This window comes from Anabas testudineus, chromosome 1 (assembly GCF_900324465.2).
Source record: "Anabas testudineus chromosome 1, fAnaTes1.2, whole genome shotgun sequence".
NCBI lineage: Eukaryota > Metazoa > Chordata > Actinopteri > Anabantiformes > Anabantidae > Anabas > Anabas testudineus.
The window spans coordinates 12,960,085-12,986,717 of record NC_046610.1 but is presented as its reverse complement, the minus strand read 5'-3'; the positions used below and the strand labels follow the sequence as shown (position 1 = coordinate 12,986,717).

The 26,633-nt window shown below is 41.4% G+C and overlaps 2 protein-coding genes and 1 non-coding gene across 3 annotated transcripts; 2 read left to right on the top strand and 1 right to left on the bottom strand.

Annotated features, from left to right (window-relative positions):
* Positions 1–1,070: 1,070 nt before the first annotated feature.
* Positions 1,071–15,910, top strand: klf3 (Kruppel-like factor 3 (basic)). The gene is made up of 6 exons (XM_026359166.1): positions 1,071–1,400; positions 8,887–8,947; positions 9,403–9,913; positions 10,731–10,878; positions 13,662–13,828; positions 13,962–15,910. The coding sequence occupies exons 2-6, from the start codon at positions 8,906–8,908 to the stop codon at positions 14,141–14,143; spliced, it is 1,050 nt and encodes a 349-aa protein (XP_026214951.1). The 5' UTR covers positions 1,071–1,400; positions 8,887–8,905; the 3' UTR covers positions 14,144–15,910.
* Positions 15,911–17,169: 1,259 nt separating this feature from the next.
* On the bottom strand, positions 17,170–17,241 carry trnap-agg. The gene has a single exon. It is a non-coding gene; the product is annotated as a tRNA-Pro (tRNA).
* Positions 17,242–17,539: 298 nt separating this feature from the next.
* Positions 17,540–26,631, top strand: fam114a1 (family with sequence similarity 114 member A1). The gene is given in 14 exon segments (XM_026360775.1): positions 17,540–17,632; positions 18,800–19,108; positions 19,312–19,396; positions 19,490–19,698; positions 20,220–20,354; positions 20,474–20,626; positions 20,709–20,904; positions 22,433–22,518; positions 23,608–23,691; positions 23,693–23,824; positions 23,898–24,037; positions 24,121–24,193; positions 24,801–24,854; positions 25,190–26,631. Coding segments are annotated over 13 exon segments (1,776 nt in total). The 5' UTR covers positions 17,540–17,632; positions 18,800–18,805; the 3' UTR covers positions 25,316–26,631.
* The last annotated feature ends 2 nt before the right edge of the window (positions 26,632–26,633 follow it).

The window sequence follows — 26,633 nt, the reverse complement described above, 5'->3', positions numbered from 1 at the left end:
ATGTACAGTAGCTCTGCTACTACATGACTATACTATATAACTACTATATACTTAATTTTTATGATGCCTATAATACTCAGATTTTTACTGCCATGGAAGAGTTGATTCAGTTACAGTATATGTTTTAGCGCCGAGGTCAAAGTTAGTCGTGTATTATACACGCTTAGCTTAAAGGTCATGCTGGAGGAGGATTTTTCACAACCTGCCAACCCAAGAGATGTTCTATCAAGGGCTAATGGTTGCTGATTAGTAAATTATTTAATGATCAGTCATAGGGGCAATAAGAATCGTAAACCCTACAAATCTGTTATTAGAAAGTGGAAACTCTACAGTTTCATCAGTGATGGTGACTAATACTTACTCAAGTGCTATATTTAACTTAATTTGTCATACTTGTACTTTACCTTACCTATTTCCATTTTATATTCCTTTTACACCACAATACTTCAGAGGGAAATATACTTTTTCCTCCATTACAACTATTTAACAACTTTAATTAATTCAGATTCTCAATACATTTAATTAATTAAAATGAACAAACTATTTCTAGTATTTGCATATTTATACTATTGTTTGCAATTGACAGCTCATATATGAACAAAACAAGCTTTATTTCACTGACCCCCCCTTTGTTTTACTAACTAATTAAAAACAATTAGATGAATGCTGATTTTTCAGCAAGGTGTCAACATTGAACACATGAACAGATTCCTGCCTCTTCTACAGCAAAGCCCGCAGCCTGCAATTTTAGAGCCTGTAGTCTGCAGTTGAGACAAATGCAAAGTTGGAGTGAACTAGTCAGGATGCACTTTGCACTGTTGAGTGAGAGCTGTGTATGTTTCCCACTTCTGAGTTTCAGTAAAACGCACCGCTGCTGCTGCTGCTGCTGCTGCTGCAGGTAGATGTGTCCAAATGCAACATGTAAATTTCAACACACACACACACACACGCACACACACACACACACGCACACACACACACACACACACATGCACGCACTCCACCCCGCCCCGGTCCCGCCCAGTGTCCGACCCCATGGAGAACAGACGGAGGGATCATGTGACAGCAGCAGTTTGTGAACGACACAGCGGAGACCGACACTCAGTGAGAGGGAGGCAGAGACACACACACACACACACACAGACACACACACACACACAGACAGGGGGAGTTTCGTAACTTAGGGAAGTTTCGTGGAGCCATCGATCACTGGAGCGTCCTGGTTTTTCGGAGCCTGATGTCAGTGACATAGCGCAGCGCTGATCGTCGCCTGCGTCTCTTCGTCTGTGGAGTTGCCTCATTGACTTTCTCACTGACCGGGAGATTTTGCCGTTCGGCAAGGCAGCAGTGAAACTACCGTCTCTCCTCCAGGATTAGACTGTGTGTGCGCCGTCTGCGAAGTAAGTGTGAGACACTGATGGACCTGCGGGGGAGCGCACCGTGCGCCCGAGCCGCTCCATGCGGGGACCAGGGGGGTCCTGGTCTGCGGGGGTCTTTTTAAAAGTCCCACTGCTGCGTTAACAAACTTCATTAATAGGAGGAGAAGAGGTCCATCAGCTGCGGCTCTGGTTTAATGATATCAAGCTGCTTCAGTGTAATCGTGATCTGATTAAGTCGGTAATTACTCCGAGTTGTTGTGTGACTTTATTTATCATCCAAAGTTGATAAAAGTTCATCGGCGTCTTCAAATTTTAACGATGTTAACAGATAACTGCTGGGAAGCGATTAAAAAGTCAGCACAGACACTGCTCTCTATTTTTAGACAGGCTTTTATATAACATGTGCTCATTAATTAGTTCAAATAAGTGGTGGATTATGAGTTTCTGTGAGACAGAAGGAGCTTCAGTGATGTGTCTACTTGATGCATGTCATTTTTAGTGTGCTCACACACTGTTTTCTTTCAGCTTTTACAGTTTAGATAGATTGAAGAATCAATTTTTTTCCTAATTTCTAAGCCGTTTAGTTTGTAAAATAGCAGAAGAAACTGTGAATTATGCGTAATTTGAAATTCTGGGAGGCCAAAGTTGAAGCGTTTCAACTTAAATCTGAAGGTTTTTCATGTACAATAACGTAAAACTACAATTTTTTTTTTAGATGCAGGTATCAGTCACTTTGTGCCGGCTTGATTCACTGATTTTTAAAAATATTATCAGTGATTTGATTCAGTGAATCTGATGCTGATTCAGAATCAAACGGTGTGATAGTGTGAGACCTTCAGGGTTGCCAGATCTGACTGTAATACACAGAGAGGAGTGTATGACAGGTGTGTGTGTGTGTGTAACATTCAACAGCCACCGCTGAGCTCCTCTCGTTTGTCCTCACCTTTACCTACATCTTTTTTACAATACCCATCTCTTTCTGTCGTTCTTTCTCTCTCTCTGTGTGTGTGTGTGTTTCTCCGTCTCTGTCTCTCCCTGTTTCCTGTGCTTTGTTTCAAGGCTGAGGCTTGCGTCACACATTCCACTTGGCATATGAAGCCCTTATCCTGTTTAGAGCCTGGAGTGAGAGAGAAAGAAGGAGGAAAGAAGGGAGGAGAGAGGGATGTGGATGTGGGGGGTGTTCGGGTGGAATGAGGGCGACCTCTCTCTCTCTCTCTCTCTCTCTGTGTCTCTCTCCATTTCTCCCTCTTCGCCTCTTTGTCTTACTTCACTTTGCAAAAGTTAAAAGAAAGAAGGGGGAAAATCAGACGCACTCTCTTCTTCTCTTTTGATTTATTTCTTATTTATTTGTCTCCTATTTCGGCAGCGCACACCCACACGCCCCAGATACCCCACCCACCCCTACGCCTCTTTTCCTGAATCAACATGCTGATGTTATCTGTTGGAACAAAATGCGCAGGAGTGTGTGGACACACACACACACACACACACACACACACACACACACTGCTCAAAGGGCATGTCCCAGGGAACATTAGGGCTAAACATTAAACTCCTGGATGCTGAATTAGAAGTTAAGGAACTGAGGACACCGTGGTCCACAGACAGCCATAAACTTTAAAAGCTGTAACTCTTTACACAACTTCACGTGTGCCAGCGCACACTCACGTTAAAGCGCGCACACACACACACACACACACGCACACATGCATTTGTGTCTCTGTTACCGCTTTGAAGCCACAGGATTGAGCCACTGTGACTGTGTAGCTCTATCTTACGGCCTCACCCCCTCCCCGTGTTTGAGGTTCATTGAAGTTTTGTCATATTTTGGTTGAAACCCACTTCGTTTTCTTCCCCGTTTCTGTCTCTGCCTTGTTCTTTCCACTTCCATTTTGACATAGTTTGGTCAGAGTGGCTGTTTTCTTTGCCCTTTTTCTCCTTACATTCCCCCCTCTCTCCTCTCATTCTTCGAGTGGGGGGGTCAAACAGGAAACCGCAGGCCCCCTGCAGCAGCACCCCCCATTTGGCTTCGCTCTCCTCCTCCTCCTCCTTCTTCTTTACACCCCCCGACCCATCACGCAGTGTGGAAATAATAACAGTCAGACTAAACTGTGAGCGCTTCCGCTTCTTTCTCTTTCTCTCTGGCACTCGCTCTCGTTCTCTCCTTCCCTCTGTCCTCAGATGTCTGGAAAGCCTCAAAACTCGGCTCTCAAGTTCAGCTGGAGGTGTGCGCACACATGGTGTGTGTGTGTGTGTGTTTGTCACTGCTTGAACCGTATGTCAGCTCTGGTGTGTCTTTAAAATGTGTGTATCCATGTGTTTGGATGTGTGTGTGATGATGGATCCTGTTTCCTCTCCCCTGCTGATGGCCCCCTCTGGCTTTCCCCTGAGACCTGCAGCCCCGCAGCCCGTGGTGTGCTGGAGAGGAGCTGGGAGGGACTGTGTGCCTGTATATATGTGTATATGTTTATGTGTGTGTTTGGGGGGTGTAAAAGGTCGGGAGGAGTGAGGGAACAGGAAGCCAAAATAAGAGGATAGTGGCCTTCAGCTGGGGCCTTAAAGTGAGAGGAGTCAAAGTTAGAGCAAAGACGGGAGTAGGAAATGAGGTAAGGTGTTGAAATAAGGGAGTAAGGAGGTGCACTTGGGGGTGAAAGCTTGAAATAAGGAGTAAATTTGCATGGGTCACGGACAACACAAGAAGTGTGGCGCAATGAGAAACTACACTTGAGGCAAGCTCAGAAAGAGGAAAAGTTAAACGTTGGAATATTATCTTGCCACCTTGATGAGTCATGTAATTGGAAACTTAAATTAAGACTAATCGCTGTGTTCCCTAAGGAGTGTGAATGGGTTAGAAGGTGTGAATCAAGCTACAGCTCGTACATGAAGTTCCTCACCACGAGTGATGAAATGTGTCTTGTGTCACTGCTGTGTGAATCAGGCGATGTGTGATCGGCGCGATGGTCATGATGCAAGATGGCACAAGGCCGACGGAAGATGAGAAACACAAAGTAAAAGAGGTGGTAAAGAGAAGGAAAAGTAAAAGATTCAAGGCTGTGTGTGTGTGTAAGTGTGTCTGCATGTGTGTCTAATGCGGCGCGTTCTTGGACAAAGCTGTTGTCTGGAGGTTTCTGGTCTCTCTGGTGATCTCATCATCTCCAGCCTGTTGCCATTAGTGTGTGTGCGGGTGTGTGTGTGTGCAGCCCCATTTGTGTCTGTGTATGTTCGAGCATGTGTGCGTGTCTGTAATAATTTAGTCCTTTAGTGATTTAGTGTGTGTATTCTGTTGAGCTAGCAGAAACTTGGTGTGCGGCTGTGAGTGTGTAGAAGTACGTGTGTGTGTGTGTGTGTGTGTGTGTGTGTGTGTGTGTGTGGTTGAGTTGGTAGCCAGCGACTCCAAGCCACAATATTTTCCCCTTCAGTCATGTTGTTTTATATCATTCATAGACAGGGAGAGAGAAAGCCTGTGGGGTGGTGTGCGGTTCAGATAAATACAGTAGTAAAGATATGAGGGATTGCCGGGGAGCGAGTGAAGAAGAGGTGTAGAAGCAAATCTGGAATCCAAGCATGGAGAGAGAGAGAGAGACAGGGGTGTAGGAAGTGTTTGCTGAGTGGGTTGGGGTTGAGTACACAGTAGCTCTACTGACCTAGAAGGACAATATTTGCAGACCACACTTGACACGCACAAACACACACCCACGTTTAAAGTGCACAGGGAGAAAATACTCCTTAACAACCCAGGTAGGGCGACTTATTTACCACACAGGTGCAGTACACGCAGCTTTGTTTGTTAGGCCATTAGGTTTTTTGGGGGTTTTTTTTTTTTTACTTGTAAAACTTAAAGTACTCTTATGAAACAGAGGTGCAACAGCTGTCTGATTTTAATCTCGCAGAAAGAGGTCGTCGTCCTCCAGGAGGTCAGCCCGACCTGTTACAAAAGCTCGAGCTGCTACAGTTTACAGATCCTTCATCATTTGGTTTATACAAAGTCAAAAGCTGTGAAAATGCCATTTACAATCCTCCAAAGGCCAAAGTGATGTTTTCAAATGTTTAACAAATCAACAAGCTCCAGCTGCAGATTATCCTTTATCTTCTGGGGCCCTAATGGTTTGTGGAGTTGCACTGAGGAAGATGCTGTGCAGCTACATAAAATGTCTTTCCTGCAATTGTGTAAACATCGTGAGGCTCATTGTATTTATAATTTTATGATATACCCAGAGGAGAAGCGTGTGTTTTTCACAAGGACGGCCTCTCTCACTTACCATCATGCCAACTGCTGAGTAGATTCAGCCTGTGAGTCGTATGTCTTTGCGTCTCGGGCTTCATAAATCACCTCACCTCTGTGTCAGAGGAATGGCGAAGGTATCTTATTAGCACATGCAGTACATGTACTTATGAAAGCACATGCATGGCTCATGTCCACAGGTAAATATGTAACTGTAAATCTCCCTCAGTGGGGCCCGGCCCTACTGTGACAAGATAATTAGCATGCATTGCATGACTCCAAGGCGATCCTGAGTCACTATGGAGGCTTCTTTGTTTCAGTTGCAAAGCACCTCGTTGAACTCCGGTCACTCACTATAACTTGTGTTTTTGATCATCAGATTGTTTACAAGTGGGGAATGTTTGGTCATTTTCCCATCGGTTACAGGCGTAGGAAAGGTCACGGCAGACACCTACCTGTCTGCCACCTACAGACAAAGAGAGGGATTGACAACTGGCCCTAGATGGCACACGTCAAAAGGCAGGTCTGACAGGTGACAAATTGATAGAGCAAAATCATTAGTCAGCTGACAGATAATGAATAGTAGAAAGCATTCATTAAATGTTTATATAGTGATAATAAATGTAAAGTGTTTTTTTACAGACTTAACATTTTGACTTAAACAATTAACTATATAAAATCATAAAAGCTTCACCTCTAACAAAATAGCAGCCCTAAATGTTAAATTGGATCTTCTTGCTGAATTTTGGTTATTGTATCTACAGCTGGCTTTTCATTAGTGGCTCTTTATTTGCAAACATGATTAATTGTGATTCAGAGATGTTTCTCTCGCAGTATTCAAGGAAAGTTTTTTGAATAGGAAATGAGCATCGGGGATTTCCACTACTGGCCACTGAACAACGCTTTGGAGATTTTGAATTGTTTCTGTAGGAAAAAAAAATACCGATGCTGTGTTTACACTGTACACTTAATATCGCAGAAGCTTAGGTTTTGCGTGTTTTTTTGTTTTGTTTTGTTTTTTTTATTCGTCCATTAGCTGTTTCGTGATCTGTTTTCACCTCATACCTGCTCTTATTGTCACCTCCGAGTGTGTGTGGATTACAACCACAATAGAACAAGTGCTTGACCTCGAGTTGAACTACAAAAGAATACAAACCCAGAGTAGAAAACACACCCTCAGAGATATAACTACACAAACACACACACACACACACACTCGATTGCAGTGCATGACTACATCCCCACCTGATTTCAGTCTCTTTGTTTCTTTGGAGCCGGCTGAAGGGTGAGGCTTCAGTCGTCATGTTCACACCCTTCCTGACCCAGCAAGCAAGCATCCTGCTCTCCTTCTGCTCTGTTCCCCATCTGGGCTGTGTGTGTGCATGTGTGTGTGCTAGAGTGTAACGGCCTGTGTTGTTGCCCATTTGTTAATAATTAAAGGCTAACTTGTCTCCAGACTGTGGACTTTAATCAGGTCACACACACACACACACAGACTCCCTCAGGGTACATTCTTTGACAGTTCATTTTGCCTTAATGCTCCAGTGAGCACTCACAAAGATACACACACACACATACACACCGTCATTTAGGTACAAACACAGAGTCATCGCAATTGCACCTGGATATTCAAAGTTAAGGTAACTGGAACCACCTTTGAAACTTCACACGCTTTTGATGCAAACACTTGCCAGCCCTAAGTAGGTGGTGTGTGTGCGTTCGCCTGTCTGACTTCTTTCAGGTGTCATTGTCTAGTCCCTGACAGTGGGCAGTGTCTAGCCACATCACACCTGGAATTGGCTGTAGTCTTGTAAAATGACCCACCGTAAAGTCACCTGTTGCATTGTCCGAGTATCGGGTATTCTCAGACGACACAGATGCCGCTAAGTGGTGTGTTTGCATGGCCCGACAAAATGTCAGACGGACATGACGGACATTGTTTGTCAAGGTGACACAGACACAGCGCGAGAAAGAAAGAGCTTCTGTGGAGTTGGCGGAACATGTCAAATCTGACAGAAGAAAATATTTTCACTGCCATTGTCTGATGTGATTTACTGGAAGTGAGACTGGGTGCTCGCACGCAGGAACAAACTCAGTCACCTATACTTAACTGCCGACCCTTCCCTCTACTTTAAGTGATTTGCTTTTCATCACTTCACAAGCTGTGTATGTACATGTGTGAGCCGTCTGGCAGGTCTTTTTTAGCGTTGCCTTCAAAATAAGATAATTTAATAAATTAATGACAAAACAAATAATAATAAAATTTGAATTTACTTTCCGGTGAAGGGAAGTATAATAATAATAATAATAATAATAATAATAATAATTATTATTATTATTATTATTATTATTATTATTATTATTATTATTATTATTATTATTATTATTATTATTATTATTATAGAGTTATGGGTGATGGTAAGATTACTTACTGTATTCTTGAGTAATGTACATGTGAGGTATATTTTTATGGTATTTCGTACTGCCACTGCATTATACAGGGAAACACTGTACTTTATTCTCCACTACATTTAAATAACATATATATTAGCGAGATATTATACTATAAACCATTGGTTTCCAGACTTTTTTAGCCTTCTGTTCGAGGCCCCTTGTTACATTTCATGTTTATGAGTTGTCACCACCAGTGAGACATCCCCCCTCTACACTTCTCACGATTTCGATTCAGTCATGCCCAGAGGTAAAACTAAATGGCTGTGTGGCTTCTCTCTGGGTATACCAGCTTCCTCCCACAATATGCAACATGCAGTTATGCTAATTGGTGACTCATAGGTGTGAATGATCGTCTGTCTGTATATGTCAGCTCTGTGACAGACTGGAGACCTGTCCAGGGTGTACCCTGCCTCTCACCCCATGACAGCTGGAACAGGCTCTAGTACGCCATCAATCCCTAATAGGAAAAATGATTAAGAGAAAGAAAGTCGCTTTGGATAAAAGCATCTGCCTAAATGAGTAAGATAATAGATGGATGGCTCTTTGGAGGAGCCACTGTTTTTTTTTTTTTGTTTGTTTTGTTATTAATTATTTAGAGCTGATAATATTTCAGGAATTTTAAGTAAGATTTCAAATGCTCAACAAGAGTAACTGAATATTGCCTCCACCACTGATTATGGATCATTGGTACAGTACAGGACCATGTAGAACCATCGGAAGCCGAAAAGTAAATTCAGTGATAAACAGAAGTGTGCATTTTAGCCTGGAAATGGGATGTTACGTCCTAACTGTGTGTAATAACGTCAGTGTGTCTGTGTGTTCTTCTTGTAGGAGCCTGGCCTGTGCAGCCATGCTGATGTATGATTACCCTCTGAAGACAGACATGGAGACGGTGAGGCACCTTTGTGTTTGTGTAAATGTAGCTTTGGGTACTTGCATGTGTTTTTGAGTGCTCCCATCATGCCCGGACACGTTTCTGATGCCATACAGTAACTGTGACCGAGACACATACATACAGCTCTGCTACGTGTCTAGACAGACTGGTTCCCACATTCCGGCTCTTCCTGGACAAACAGGCTGCTGGACAGTAGATATTTGCATACAATAGACACACACACTGCCAGGCAGCAGGCTAATGGACACACACACATACAAATGCATGATACTCTGAGACATAACAGTTAACAGGGTTAATTTTTTTTGGCTGGCTATAGCTGTTTGTGTGGTAGAAACATGTTTTCCTTGCTATTCAATGCAGAACGGAAATTTTTAACTCTGCTCTTTTGTCCCCCCTTCACTGCTTCCTTCGTCTGTATCCTCTCTTTCTCTCTCTCTCTCTGACCACAGTCATTCTATTCTTCGTTAGTGAAAACCCCGGAGCCTTACGGAGTGATCTTCCCCCATCCTGCGCCCCTATATCACATGCAAGCCTTCACGCAGTCCCACACCCACAGCAACCCCACACACACCCAGCTGGAGCCAGTGGACCTGTCAATCAGCAAACGCACCTCCTCCACTTCCTCTTCCTCCTCCCCTCCTCGCTCCTCTGCCTCGTCCCCGGCCTCCTCACGCAGCTCTCCACCATCCCCTTATAGCTTTGCGAGTCGTGGATCCCCCCGCTCTTCCCCCTCCTATCCTCTCCCTCCGCCCACTACCTCGATTCCCTATCCCACCATGGTTGCTCCCCTGATCAGCTCGGGCTCTGGGGTCATCCAGGGGTCAGGGGTCATGGTGTCTCCAGTGATGGTGCCTCTGCCTGTCCTCTACTCCTCACCTCTTCGCCTGCATCAGCCGATAATGGTGAGCCCAGCCGTCACCAGTGATGACGACCATCATCGAAGCAGGGAGCACAAAACAGGTGAGATCTCTTTCATAATTCAACGCAGTGCAACATCAGAGTACGTGAAACAAACATGAAATAAACTATAATCAGCAAATAATTATAGGAAGATGAAAAGATATCAGTGGACGAGGAACACTGGCACATCCCTTTATTTTAAACCTTTTCCATAATGTATCGAGTATCTTTGACTGAAAATGAGGAAGTGTTTTTCATTTCCTCTGTTCTTAGAATAACAGTTTTGACATTTTCTTGTTTCTCAGGGAAGCCATGTTTTTGTTCTGTTTTCTGTGGTCAACTAGGGGTCACTAAGATTCACATAGGTCACAGTCTCTGACTCTCTGACCTGTGGAAGAGACAGATGCACTTGATTATAGAGTTGATCTGCAATCCCCATGAACAGAGAAGCCTCTGTAGTAGCACAGTAACTAATACTAGAATCCATTATGTTAGTGGCACTGTAGACATTTCTGATGCTTTAAGGTAAATGCTAACGTAATGGTTGAATATTTACCATGTTCATCATTTTACTTTAATACAACAGCATTTTTTATTTCGCATGTGAAACTAAGTAAAACTGAGGCTAATGGGCATTAGATTAGATTGCACCATGAACCAAGTTAAAGGATTAATTATCCTGGGAACACAACGTGGAAATTGGATTGCAATCTAATGGTTGATCTAAACATGTTTTACATGTGGGAGAAAAATAATGGACTTTAAAAAAATCCAGATTTAAAGAACAAACTTTGCAAATCTGACATGTAGATCCAGTGACAGTTTCTTATTGTGAATATATGCTGGCCGTACTGATCGGCTCTCATCTGTTTTACAGTTCATTCTACAAAATCCCTGGATTTGCACGGTGACACCCACGACCTGCTCAAGCCAATCAAAACAGAGCCCCGCCCTGAGCTCACTCATGACCCCCACAGCACCCACGAAATGAAATCATCAGTCATTCGGATACCACACGAATTCGAGTGAGTAGCATTCCCACACACTCATAGAGGTTATGACAGAGGTTTCATAAGTTTTACCGTCGGCTGTGACGTTTCCTCCTTTGCTTTATATGGTCAGAGATCATATCTGTTCCTGTTGTGATTTTTATTAGACAGGTGCAGTCCCAAGATTAGAGCTGGGTATGGTCTTACATTTTTTGATAATTCAATGTGGGTTTTGGTACTGATACCACCAACTACAGGATGATACTATTGTGTAATGGTTTTCAAACTGATGGCCTGGAAAGTCCAATATAGATTCCTCTGAGACGGGCAGAGTTCTCTAGACCAGGAGAATGTACTAGAAAACAGTGCAGCACACGCACCCTGATCAATGATGATGTTTCCTTTTATTTGGTTCAAAATGTCACGCTTCAGCCCAGAGGAAAACATATCTGTGGTGATATGTCACAGCTTGAATGAATAAAAGGAAACATCTCATTGATGTGGGTGTGCAAACGCTCGTCTTTGGGTTTTAAATTTTCAATTTTCAGCTCAACATTCAACAAGTAAGCACATCGGTCATATCAGAAATATTTTATTATATATGTAGTATTATAATATAGTACACGTATCTTACACTCATGATTATCACAATGTTAAACCAACATCTCCAGTTCTTGCCATGTGTCAGTCACCATCTCTTCCTTCCTTCAGTGGAGTTATATTTTGTAGAGAAATAATATTTTTAATTTCTACTCTCAAAATAAATTTGTATGGTTTCTGCACAAAATAAATCTCTCTATCTCTCAAACAAATTTCTGCTAAGTTATATTTGTGTCTCAATCCTGAGCAAGTGATTGGACAATTTGAGTTATATTTTGTAGGGAAATAATTAAATTTGTGCTCTTTTTTCTCATTTACCTTTTCTCAAAGTCTCTGCTGTGAGCTTTACCATGTGCCACCATTTCAACAGCGTAAAAATACCCCAAAATTTTGTAAAGCTGAGGTTTGATTTTTTTTAAGATTTTCCTTCATTAATAAAGTTAGAAGACACATTTTACTGGTGTTTTCGGTCTGTTAAAAAAATCTCTTATATGCAAAATATCTAAACTTCTGAGACATATCTCTCCACGCTCTGCTTCTTCTTGGTGCTGCTGCAGTGAGAATGTGGACGAGTGGACGCTAAAAAAGAAACTCAGAAATGAGTCCTGTAATTTACAGAGATAACACAGAACCAGTAACACAACAACACGCTGGTGGTGTGTGTTAGATTCCTTCATTCCTCTGTGGCGTCTTTTATTCTCATGTTTCCAGCCCCATTCATCAGCCACACCTCTCATTACAGCTCTTTGAGCCATCTCCTTATCGCCTCATAGGCATCCACACAAGCTCATATCAGCCATCTTGTTCCTGTCACCTCCTCCATTACTCCTCCCATCCCTCCTTTGTTTCTCCTCCTTCGTCGCTCAGCACTTCCTGTATTTTTTTTCAAGGCTCATTGTCCAGCATCTCTCACTCATTACTGCCCTCCTCTTCCGTCCCTTCCTCTTATCCCTTCCTGTTTGTCCTCACCTCCAGTCTCCTGGCTGTTTGGTACCCTAGTGTCTAATTCTCCGAAAGGTTACAGACTTTTCCACAAACAAAAAACTGCAGGCCGGTTGCACATGTGATTGTCAGGGCATTTTGCCAGTCAGTTCTTGTTTGTGTGGGCATGTGGATGAAAGTTTCTTTTTGTTTTTTTACTGTTTGTTAATTGTACTGAGTGCCGCTGCTGTCAACGTGCTAATGTTAAAATGACTTTAAAGAAAAAAACACGGGCGTGTCTTCGTCTGTCATCATTTTATCATATCACACGCACATATGGACAATGTAAATATACACAATATGTATATATGGAAATAGATCAGGTTTGCTGTGTGTGTGCGTGTGTGTGTGTGTGTGTGTGTGTGTGTGTGTGTGTGTGTGTGTGTGTGTGTGTGTGTGTGTGTGTGTGTGTGTGTGTGTGTGTGTGTGTGTACGCGCGCACTTGTGTGTTTTGCGGGGGATTTTCTGCACATTCCTTTACGCAGAACTGATCTGTAAGGGATTCATATTTCAACACTCGACACCTGCTCTCAACTGCCACTTGCACACCCACACACACACACACACACACACACACACACACAGTTTTAATGAGAGTGTGGAAAGACAAGTCTTTCTTAGTTACTTTAATTATTGTAAACCTTTTTACAGTTTTTAAAATGTAATACTCTCCTCAAGCATGTTGTTTTCTATTGTATTCTTCTGTTCTAATTTTTATTTTTGTACTGTATAGTTTCATTTGCCACACAAAACACACACACACACACACCGTGCAGGGTGTTAGAAATCGAATCTGCACGTCTTCACTGAAGTTGAGTGAATAGCTGGAATGACTATTGCAATCTTAGATCTGATATACCACAGATTTACTGCTTATCTTTCTTATATTTCAGCTGTGTGTCAGCATTGCACAGAAAGATTTGCATCAAATATCAGTCAATGAATTGTTGAATGGTGAATTAAAAACAGAACAAGAATGACAGAAGTGGCAGGACAAAGTAAAGGTGTGGTACACTGGAAAAGGCGGGAGGTGTTTTTCAACTTCCTGACTGGTAAAATGTTGTTATTGCTATGTGGAGAAGCTGCAGCCAAATCAAACTCGCATTAAGATTTCAAAAGCAGAAGGGATGCATCTGTCGCGAGACGACAGCACCCTCTCCTGGTCAAGTCACATGAAGAGCCTCAGCATTTGCCATTAACACTTCATTTTCTTCTCTCTCTCTCTGTGTCTCCCAAAGGGGTAACAACCCATCAGTAATAGTTCACTCAGGCACAAAGCATCCTCTGCCTGCAGACTCCCCCGATTCACTGAAAAAACGACGGATTCACCGCTGTGACTTCACCGGCTGCAACAAAGTGTACACCAAGAGCTCACACCTAAAGGCACACCGCAGGACACACACCGGTAAGAATCATCGTTCACACACGAGCTGCGCATTTACGGTATTAGGAAACATTTACATAATCTCTCACAAACCTTTTACTCATCTCATCTTTTACTCATCATCTTTCTGTTTTCTATTCATCTATATTTGCAGGTGAGAAACCCTATAAGTGCATGTGGGAAGGCTGCACGTGGAAGTTTGCCCGTTCAGACGAGCTGACAAGACACTTCCGCAAGCACACGGGAGTCAAACCGTTCCAGTGTCCTGACTGTGAACGCAGCTTCTCCCGCTCTGACCACCTGGCTTTGCATAAGAAACGTCACCTTCTGGTGTGAATCAGTGCTGCGGGCAACTTGAAAGAAACTCGGTGCTGGTTTCAGTGGTGGACTGTACCGCTTTGACTTGAGAGATTTTTTTTTTTTTTTAAGAGCTGGCCTTACACATTGGACTCCTACAGGGAGTGGGGAAATGTTCCTCAGGGTGCAAGTTAAGAGCCTTTCACCTCGGTAGCCTGAATATGAGCTGGTGTCAGCCTGCTACTCATCTAATCGATACAGCATCCTGTCCGCAGATTTACCATAAGCTCAGTCTGACATTTTAGTAGAAGTGGAAGTAGAAGACGTCTGATCAGCTGTGGAAGATCCAGACACTTTTTTTTTTTTTTTTTTTTAAAAGAGGATGCAGCATCTCAGCTGGACTGAGAGCAGCATCCCCTTGAGGCCACAGAACCAAATCACATGAACGCACGCTCTGTTTAAACCGCACGATATGCTCAAGTTTCTTTTTTTGCAACACCTGCTCTCATATCTTTGCATGCTTTCACACACACACACACACACACACACACACACACACGCTAGCAAAGCCATTATAATGTGAAACTTTCCAGAATGTATCATATCACAACTGCTGTGCATCGTGTCATACATACTTCAGCTTTTGTTTTGTTTTTGTTTGTTTTGTTTTTGTTTTCATAAGCACAGCTACCTGTAACATAACGCTAACGCTATCGCTAACAGGCACATTGAAACACCACACACCTCATCTGCCTCTACCAGCTTAGATCATGAAGTGACTTTAACAAATACACAGGTAGCTAACGCTCGCTTGTACATACATACATGCACACAAAGCAGAACACATGCACTTAATAAAAGCAGCTCATCCTCGGTTTTGTGTGCTTATGGTATTTGGGTTGGGGAAAAAAAAAAAAAGAGGGACTGTGGGTCTCATTCATTGTCAGAGTGAAGTGTTTTTATGTTTTCATTCAGAAAATGTGAAATTTGCTGCACAGGGGCATTATTGTGTTAGTGAGGAAAAGACACCACTTGGTTGGTTTAAGGGTAGAAGCAATGAAATGTCTTTACGAATGTCTTATATCAAGTTTCTGTATCGATGATATGAGCTGTTGTTTGGTTTTTGATGCGACACCGTGGTAGCCTTGTATTTTTTTTATTCTATGTCACTTTCATATAGGGAAAATACATATTGCAAAGCAGGGAAATTTGCTCATTAATTGTTGTTCATCAGGAGTAAATGAGTTTTAATTCCAGCCCCACTTTAATTCTGCAGTGCTCAATATTTCAGTCGGCCCATATGATTCCAGTAAAAGGTCATAATAAAACAAATAATGTTCCACCACACCATCATTATTTAAAGAGCCATCAACGTTTTGAGCACGTTTTTATTGCGTCTTCTGGAGAGAACAGTCTTTTGTATAGGGTCTCTGTACGTATACAATGTGCACACATCGAATGTAGCGGCTCAGATTTGCTCCTGGATGCTATTTGTGGTTTTTGCTTGTATATGTTTTTGTATCTGCAGATATAAGTTGTAATATATACATATCTATATATATATTTTATAATTGATTATTAGACTGAAAGGGCAGTTAAAGGATTTTATTAGGCATGATTTTGATACTCTTAATAATGGATATTATACATTTCTATAATGTTGTGTCTATCTCTTTTTAATCTTAACGTTGGCAATTCAAAGGGAACATGTTAAACTGTGAACATATAACTGTACAGGTCTATCTGCAATTTTGCATTTATTTTAAAACAGAATATTCATACCACTTAATAAACTTATTGATAATATTTGCAGAATGGAGTCTTTTGTCTTTCAGTCAGTATTGTATTTGTGTATTTGTGCTGAAACATGTTTGGAGTTATTAGATTAATTGATCGATTGATTAAGGAAATTAATTCAGATGCACTTAGATGCACTTAGTATTATATCATTATACAGTTGAATAACTTTGAACTGTAGGTTTGATTTTAGCTGCTCAACCTCAGCATATTTATTGTGCTAAGTCAGACCTGATTTTACAGTGCATCTGGAAAGTATTCACAGAGCTTAACTTTTTCCACATTTTGTTATGTTACATCTTATAAGTGAAAGAAGTTTGTATGAAGTCTTTGTAAATTTATATAAAAAAAAATGTACATGTACATAAGTATGCATAGATAGAGCTAGAGCTCTTCAAGAGTAACTATCGGGTTCTTGGTCACCTCCCTGACTAAGGTCCTGGTGGTTCCAAACTTCCATTTACAGATAATGGAGGCCACTGTGCTGGTAACCTTCAATACTACAGAACTTTTTCTGTACCCTTCCCCACATCTGTGCCTTGATACAACCCTGACTCTGGGATCTACAGACAATTTCTTGGACTTCATGCCTTGGTTTGTGCCCTGTTAACTGTGGGACCTTTTATAAATAGGTGTATGCCTTTCCAAATAATGTCCAATCAACTAAATTTCCCACAGGTAGACTCTAGAAACATCTCAAGGATGATCAGTGGAAACAGGATGCACCAGAGTTAAATTTTTAGTTTCATGGCAAATACTGTGAATACTGTGCTTTAACCGTGATAGAACTACTACTGTATAAGTGTTAATCATAGATTATATATATTATATCACATCATATTATCATATGTATCAAGTATTAGCATTTTGTGCTATATAACACTTTTACTCAATTTGTACTTTTTACTGGACCAGAGTATCTACTTATATTAGATTAAATATCTAGTAGATTTATTAGTAGTAGAAGTAGTAGTATTACATATGTATATTTTCTGCGTTATTTTTATCTATCTACCGCAATATAAGACTAAGGCATTTCCAACAGAATATAAGATATTACTGTCTTAACTTTCTATGTTAAATGATTTATTTTCTAGAGTCTATCGTTGTATGCAGCCATTTTGTTTATTTCTTACTGAGTTAATATACAGACGTTTGATGAAGTTCTATATTTGTTCTATGATGGTAGTTCTCATGTTAAGCTCAACAAAGTGCCTTACTGTTGTGATTTGGCTCAATGTAAATAAAACTAAAGTAAATTAAAAAGTGGGCTCGTCCGGGATTTGAACCCGGGACCTCTCGCACCCTAAGCGAGAATCATACCCCTAGACCAACGAGCCGCCATATCAGAGGAGAAGAAAGCAGTAGATTTAGAGTAGACAAGAACAAATCGTTACTATGTCTTTTTTTCATTTCATTATTCAATAACATTAGTATATTAATCGAAAGTGTGGAGCTACAGAAAAAAACAAACAACAACATTTACAGTATTAAGTCTTCAAACCACTTCCAAAGTGTCCAGACCAAGCGAGATAGTTCCGGTCTGTTCACTTCCGTCTTCGACTGAACCCGGCAAGAGGCCGCAGCGCTGTAATGAGGTCTGCGCGCCGGAGAGCAGTCGTTCTGTGAGGCGGGGAGTCCTCTTGTCTGTTGAGCCTCTTCGTTGATTCGCCCAGCGGCCTGCCGACGTGGCGGGGCGGAAGAGAGGAGCCGCTGGCTGGCACCGGACGGGTGAGCTGCACCAAACAAACCAGGCTTTACCGCTTTACAGCTGTTCTTTGTCTGCAACATCTGAAACAAAACATTTGCAGATAAACAGGAGATCAGGTGCTTCGTTGTTAGGGCTGTGGGTCAGAGTTTGAGCTGATTTTAGCTTCTTGTTAGGAAAAAAAAAAAAGTGCTGCGAATAACAGACTGTCGCATGAATGAAGTCATTTAAATCCCAGCTGTTGTGTTTACTGACAGTCCGCTGCACGCTTTTCTGCACTTTATCCTGCTGTAGAAATGTGTTCAGGTGGTGTTAAAAGAAGCACATGAGGCTCTGACAGACGTGGAGAAAGCATCAAAATAACACGACTGTTTGGGTTTAACAGACATTTATAATATGCATCTATTTTTACAGGACATTTTTAAATTGCGCATATCTCTAAAGGACATTTTTATATCTCTATCGGTGCTTTGAAAGTGTCTGAAAACAGGAGGATCAAACTTATCATGGCAGTTGGACAACAACTGACCTCTAGATGGTGATGTTGAATCAACGATGTGGTCATTTTGTCTCCGTTTACAACAAAGAGAAGTATTATGTGCAGAATTTGTCCCTTAAAACAATGGCATCATTGGTCAGGATTTAATGACAAACAGTAGAAACTAAACAGACTGATCATAGATTGTACAAAACCAGAGATAACGTGCAATGTAAAACTTGAATGAGCAAATCCTCTTTTTATTCATTTATGATTTGATAAGATTAAGAAGTCAGTAACCTGCTGTAATAGTGTTAAATGTACATGAATGTAACATAATAAGAAGTAAATGATTTTGCAGCTGTGACCACCTGGAACAGGACAAACGTTGAATTGATTTACTGATCTGTTTGTCATGAGCTTTTGGACTTTGATACTCAGAGTCTGATTGAGTGTTTTCCCGTTTTGTGTTTGAAGTTTGAAGTGAAGGGATTGAGGTCAGAGTCTGTAAAGTCTTTGCATTGAGAGTTGGAAATTGGAACTTGACTAATTAAGTAGAAAGAAGTGTTATTATTTTTTATATGATGTTTGAAGAGCAAGTGATTAATAAACATATTGAAATGGTGTTGTAACTGAATTGATGAGACAACAAAGAAGTACAGATCAGCACTTTCTCGACTAAAACCACTAAATCAAGTCTCTCCTCGTCCAGATCACCATGTCCCAGGCAGATAACACCAGTCCTCCTGCTCCCTACCACCACACTGACCCCGACCCAAGTCAGGATGTCCCAGCAGCCCTCACACCGCCCTCGGCCCCTAAGGAACCTTCTCTGATCGCTGAGAGTCTCGACCACCCACAGTCCACAGAGGAGACGGCTGCACAGGACACCGCTGCCACGACCAGCGCTTCAGAGGGTCCGACGGACCAGCCGGAGCCTGACACTGACGCTCAGGTGGTCGAATGCGACCAACCAGTGAGTCTGGAGCCGGACACAGACGCTGCAGAGGGCGACGTGGAGGTTTGTATGAAGATTCTCTCCTCTTTGTTGAGTCTTGATTGTTTATTTTTTATATATATATATATTTAGATTAGATCATATATATTCAAAAATTCACTAATCAAACACCACTCAAATCATTTTACATAAAGACAAAAATGAGTGATAATCCAATTAAACAGTACTATCTTCTAACTGATATTGTAATGTTTGTGTGTATGAAGACGTCACTTCAAGAGAAAGAAAAAGGTTGGGGAGGTTGGAGTTCATGGGGAAAATCTCTTTTGAGCAGTGCCACCTCCACAGTGGGTATGTTCTTCATCTGTATGCTTTTTCTACTTTTTTCTCTCTTGATGCTCCTATTGTCAGTTAGTCTTTAGCTCTGTGTTTTTCTGGGTGCAGGTCATAGCCTCACCTCAGTTAAGGTGAAGGCAGGAGAAGCTCTGCGTCTCCACAGGACCTCGGTAGGAGAAGAGGCACAAGAAGAGGAGGACGGAGCAGAGGAGACGAGAGAGGGAGGAGGAGAAAGTGAAGAGGCCGACGGGGTGCCTTCTTCACCTTCTTCTAGCAGGGGTGTCTTTTCTTCAATCACACATGCTGTGCAGAACACAGTGAGTGAACACACACAAGCTAAAACAAATCACGTGACGAAAACCAGTGGAGATAACTCACTGATTTTTAATCAACACACCTGGTTCAAACATTCTTGTTATTTAATACATGAGCTTGATTTTCTGCCTTGTTTCAAGATATTGACGATGATGCAGCCATGTAAGTTTGTACTGTCCACAATATAAAACAGTACAGATCATCAACAGTGGTTGCCATAGCAATATGTTGTTAAACTCAAAACCAACAATGAGTTTTTATGGTTGCATATTGTTACCATAGGAACTCATCAAACAGGGTGGAGACCAAGGATGTGTCTGAAATCACTTCCTGTTCACTCATTCACTATTCCCTTCATAAAGTAAACTCAGTAGCGAGCAGTAAATTCAAGTTCTGGACACTTGTTAATCATTCTCATATTGCGTCATCAGTAAAAACTAATATGTAATGTGAAGTATTATTTGTATTTCTGTTGGTATTTTTATTTTTATCATGCATTTATCATTTTCTGTGTCTGTCTAAGGGTAAGTCAGTGATCAGTGGCGGTCTGGACGCTTTGGAGTTCATTGGAAAAAAGACCATGACTGTTCTTGCTGAGAGTGACCCGGGTTTCAAAAAGACCAAGACATTGATGCAGAAGACTGCATCACTGAGTCAGGCATGACCACACATGCACACACACACACACACATGCACACACACATGCACACACACACTCTGCATCTCTAAAATAGCCGTGCTGCAGTGTCATAATAACATATTCCTGCTATTTTTCAGATGTTGAAGGAAGCCAAGGAGAAGGAGCGGGCACGTCTGAGCAATCAGCCAATCAGTGCTCCCACAGCGCACTATGGCATTCTCTTTGACGACTACCAGGGCTTGTCACACCTCGAGGCCCTGGAGATCTTGTCCAATGAGAGTGAGGCCAAGGTAAGACACAAGTGTCAGGGATGCAGCACAGACGCACAGTTTGCTAAAAATGGCGCGGATTAAGTCATATATGTACTCCTAGGTCCAAGCGTTCCTGTCGTCCCTGACGGAGGAGGAGCAGGAGGAAGTGAAGAAGGAGCTGATTTTCATCAAAGATATCTTCATCAAGCGAGAGGAGGAGGGGGAGGAGGAAGGCGAGAAAGACAAGACAGAAGGAGGAGGACAGGCGAAGGATAACGGTGATCTAAGTTCCCAATTACACAGTTCAACCCCCCTGTGTGAGTGACCGAAACCAAGAACCACACCTGATGGAGGTGGAGGTGGTCCCTGAGCACTGACCCACGATCAGTGGCCTTTGGTAGACCCTGGAATAGGGGACAGAAACACTAGATGCACTATCAGATGCACCTGGGTCTGAACATATACTGTATTTCACTTTGGTTGAATTATATTTTATTTTACTGCATAGGCTGAGAGACCTGTGCTGCTGATTTCCAGTAGATTAATTTAAAACTTTGCTGCAGTAATAAAGTGAGTGGACTCATTCATCACAGAGTCTTTACGTGGTGAGGCGTTCAAACACTGCTGCTTTTCAGCATGGTTTACGTTACTCTTAAGAACCTTATCAGGGCTAAACTATCTTTTTTTACTGAACACCCACCATATGTTTTTATTCTTAGTCAAATTATATTATTTTACATTACTTCAGCTGTGAACAAAGACTCTTTTGAAATCTCTCTCTCATTGGTGAAATCAGTCTGTTTAGTCATGAGAAGTTGCAGCCATTTAGCGAGCAGGCATGGTCTAATGAATCAAGATATAGAGTTGCATAATAGGAAGTCTGGGGCTTCACCCATGCTGGAGAAAAAAATACAGGAAATTTGAACTCTGTTGTGTCAGTTTTGACCTTTTTAGTCTCTCTATTACACATTTTTCAAATTTACCAAAATGCAACACCAACTTGCATGCGTACTTTTTTAATGAAAGGAGCTTCCAAATTCATGTCATTTCTATTTACCCCTTGCGATACTAATATACATGCATTCATTTGCACAACAAGTAATACAGAATGATATAGTAACCTAGCCTGGCTTGGCTAACAGTTAAAATCAAACAGTACACGTGTTTCTGAAGGCCTCAGCACCAAGACAAAAGTATTTTTGTGGGCGCTCTGTTCATGATCTACTGTTTTTTCTGTAGAAGTAGAAAATGTTCTACCAAAGTGAAATTCAGTGTCAAGGGAATGCTGTGTCATCTAAAGTTTTGCTTTCCATCTTATCTCAACAGCCACTTGTCATTTTACATTTTAAAAGCTATATGTAAACTTTCACTGTGACAGGTGCCCTCTGGCGATGTCGGAGCAGTGCAGAGTTCAAAGCAGGCAGATGTCCCTTTATGCGCAGGGTTTAAAACGGTGCCTGATCCAGTGTTTGGTGTTTAGGGGCCACTGACACATTCACATCACGGATTCAAAATAAAACCAATTCATCAGATAATCAAGACATCAAATCTGCATGAGTGCTGCACACATAAAGTTGTAATATAAAGGAATTTGCATTAATTTTGCAGAAATACAAGAATGAGAAGTTCACCAAATCCCTGTTGTGCTTTTAGCTGAAGGCACAACAGAGAATATTCATCTTGATCTCAGCATGGGGGAATTTACAGCATTACTGGCATGTGGTAGAAATCTGTTCTTATTTACTCACACCTGATGCATCTAAAACAGACAACAGAAGTATACTGACACTGTGTGTGTGTGTGTTTGTGTGTGTTTGTGTGTGCGTCCACGTGTGTTGCTGTCAGCTGCTGATGGTGAGGAGTTCGTGAGTGTTCTCACTGAGCTGCTATTTGAGCTTCATCTTGCTGCCACTCCAGACAAACTCAACAAGGTGACTCACACACACACTCACACACACACACTCTCAGTAGTTTTTCCAGTAACTGTAAAAATGTTCAGGGAACTTTTTTGGGATAAACCAGTTAATCATTTAGCCTGTGCAACATTACATTAGCTGGTAGCCTAAAAGGCACAAACAATCTCAAGAGAATCAGGTATATGGTATACAGTATATATCAGGGAATATTCACAGCTAATTCAACCCAGGTATTAATCCTAGGTGGGGTCCTGTATTAAATCAGTATTTTGTGTACACATAAAATCAATAATTTATATGTTTAAAAGATAAGACAGAAATTCCAATTAAATTCATCACTGGGGTGAAATCTAAAGCTCAATTCTCTGAAAGAAACATCTTCTAAATATATTAATATGTGCAGCTAAGAAATAAAATACCATTCATACATACATTAAATCTATTTCAATAGTGTATGTACATGAAAAATCAAACCGAAACATTTCAATCTTTGCCCAGTCTTTTTTACAGTATAATGCCCTACTAATTCTGATCAACTAGTTTATTTCTAATTGATTCATTAATTCATCATCATTAAATTACTATAAAAAGTACACAGTTGCTCCAGTGGTATGACTTATTCCACGTTGCTACTGTCTGTTACTCAATCGATCAGATAAAGCAAAGTTCATAGTCATTTCTATGGAAAGCAAGGGAAGGAGTTGAAGGGAGGAGAGGAGGTGTACTGGGAACAAAGTCTAAAAGTCCAATAAAAAGTTTCCTTTCCTATATTCCTTACTGTATTGATCATCACATAACACTTGCACCATCTTTTCTGAAATGTCCTCAAAACATTATTTGTTTAAGCTGTCCACACAATCATAGGAAGACGTGTACACACAAACACACACATACACCCACACACCACTTTAACATCTCTTCTTTCCTGCTGCAGTCTTAGAAGTAATAAAAACGTTATCACCTTTGAAGTCCAACTGCATAATCAAATGCACATATCTGTAACCCACATTAGCATAAACTTGTGTATACGCATATAATTAGCATACATTAGGATAGCGATCTCTCGCCATGCAGAGCTGACGGGTGGTAATTATGCATCTCCAGGCTCGGATGAGGGCCCATGATTGGGTGAGCGAGGTGGAACGGCCTGTCACTGTGGAGACAGCTGGCAGGGAAATGGAGGACCACCCAGGAGGAGAAGCCTCACCCGGAGAGAACGAAACAGGAGGAGAAAGAGAAATGTGGAGGGGAGCAAAGGGAGGGGGTGAAGGGAGGAGAGGAGGAAAAGAAGGAGAAGGAGGCTGACCCTAGATCTGTAGAGGTGAGGTCAAGCCAGCAGTGTTAAGTGACTTTTTATTGAATGTTTTGATTTAATTTAATCTCTCACTGTACAGGCTGTGTACCTGTCCTCGGTCGGCAGTCTGGCTGAAGTGACAGCTCGAAGTATCGAGCAGCTCCACAAGGTGGCAGAGCTCATCCTCCACGGCCAGGATCTGGAGAAACCTGCCAGGGACCAAGCACACATCCTCACCCGGTGTGTGTTCACATATGTTTGTGTACACATGTGAGGTGAACTACTCTGCGAAGGGTTCACTAAAATGTACATTTTCATTTCAGGTTGACATGTGCTATGTGTAAGGAGGTGGAGTGTTTGGCCAAGAAGTTCTCTGAGACTCTGCTTCTTGTTGGGGTAGGTGAGAGGGACTGAGGACCCCCAGTAGGGGATTATAGGATTATACTATTTTTTGTCTTGTTGTCTAAGTACCATGAAGTACAAAACTAACAAAATCTCTGAAAAAAAAAAACATCTGTAAATCTACTCTGCTCATTAATTCAGTTTCTCTCAGAAACTAATGAGCGCCAACACAACAGGACAGTGTGAGACTGACTTGTAATGCAGCGCTCCTGCTCGTGAGAGTGAGGGTAATAAAATATTAAAGTTTCTGTGTTAGAGTTCCAGCTTCATTTGGAGCCTGTCTATCTCTCTGGATTGACAAAGATCACACACTTCTTGTGAAGAAGTAGCGAATGATGGTGGTGTGGCTCATTTATGTGTTTTAAAAAGTGTGAGGAATATAATGTGCATTTATAACTTAACTATACATCATAGTACTGTTAGAATTTTTTTTCCTGGGATTCGTTAACAAGGAAAATCTAAAACATCATCTGCCCTTTTCTTTAATGTTGGCTTTTGTAGTTTTTTCATGTGTTCATGCAAACTACTGATTTGCAGTTCTTGGTTTTACATCTGTGCTCACTGCTGCTTCCTGTGTATCATCTTTCACTTTCTCTCTCAGGGCCAGAGGAAAGCAGAGGAGTTGAATCCACTGGAAGATGGTGTGCTGTTAGAGGTGAGACACAGACCTTTAACTCGAGCTGTCTCAGGCTGATGATGACTGCAAGATATGTCTTAATAATAAATAAGATGAATGTGATTATTGATCCTGTTTGATTCGTTAATGAGAAGAAAGGTGAGACATGCACCAGACTGTTTAATGACATACTTATAACTGAAGAAAACATTTTGTTCCACAAATAGATGCATGCGTTTTTCTACATTTATTTCTACAAATCTAGATACTGTATTGTTGCTGGTCATACACGTATATTTGACAATTTTCCACTTGAGTGATGGATTTGATGATGATCCTCATTATAACGAGGGTCATACGTCTCCTGTCCACAGGGCTCCAACAGTACCAACTACATCCAGAATGCATTTCAGCTGCTGCTCCCCATCCTGCAGGTCTCCCACATCCAGAGCCAGCACTGCCGACCTGTCACAGAACCAGCGGCACAGACACAGCACTAACACTCACACAAACACGCGTTTCCTGCTTACCGGCTTGTCTTAATATATCTATTGTTGTACAGTAAAGTATAGAGATGAAGTGCTTCTATCTACATTAAGTGCCATAGCAACAGACAGGAGATTGTGTTTATATATGCAGATTATAATCTTGAAGATGACATTTTAATTAATATAGCTGTAGGAACCAAACACATGCATCTGAATGTTATTTTGTCTTTTGTTTTGCAGTTGATATTTAGCTTTGAAGAACTAAACAGTGTTCGGAGCTGATTCGAGCTCAGCTGTGACTCACTCTGTCAGACAAAGATGTTTCTCTGTCGATGACCAAAACTGAACCAAAGAGAGAAAATGACTGACGGTGTTGTAGGGACTCCACACTAATGTAAACTTCAGCTTTCTTTGCACTCCTTACTGTCCCGTGTTATTGCAGCAGAATGAGTTTTGAATAACACTAATGAAAGTTCGGTTTTGCTTATTTGTTTTAATCTAATTTGAGACAAAATAGCAGAATCGTTATTTTACACCACGTGTTTGTTCTGCTGTTCATTTAAAATATATGAAGCAACATTGCATTTCATGATTGTCCTGTTTGATTTGGAAGACAATTTAATTCTCCTTTAGTTTCGTTGAAAACACTACTTTAACGTATATTCTGGCATTTTGAGAATTTGTTTTCTTGGTGAGAGTTAAATGAGAAGATTAAAACCATGGAAAAGTGTGTATGCTAAATATTAAGTTACAGCTACCAGCTATTAGCTTAGATTAAAAATAAGAAAGCTGGAGACAACAGATGGCCTGGCTCTGTTGAAATGTAACAGAAAATCCCTTTAAGTACCTCCAAAACTCACTATTTAACACATTTTATATTGTGTTTTTAATTTGCACAAAATTTAATTTGTGCAGTTCTGGATGTTCTGGGGTTTGGGCTCTTTTTATTTCTACTTTTTTCCTTTGCCACCTGTGGAGTTGCAGCAGCTCATGTTGCATCTGTATTGTTTCATATCCAGTGTTAAATTGACTCTTTGATTCAAGTCAGCTGTTATTCAGACCCTCCGTCTTCTCTTCTTCTCCTTCCCTTCAGAAATGCATTGATGCAATAAGGCTATTAGGCAAAGAAACTATTAGTGGTGTCATAATGTTTTGGCTCTTTCAGCTGTGGCCTGATGGGACAGGGCTGTTTATCAGCTGCGCGTCTGCCTTTGGAAAGATGTTTAGAAGCCAAGTAATTTATTTAACTTTAGTAATAGGTCTGCTCACTCTAACAAACTGCTCTAAGACTGTTTGTGTGAGAATAAAATAAACACATTTGAACCACCTC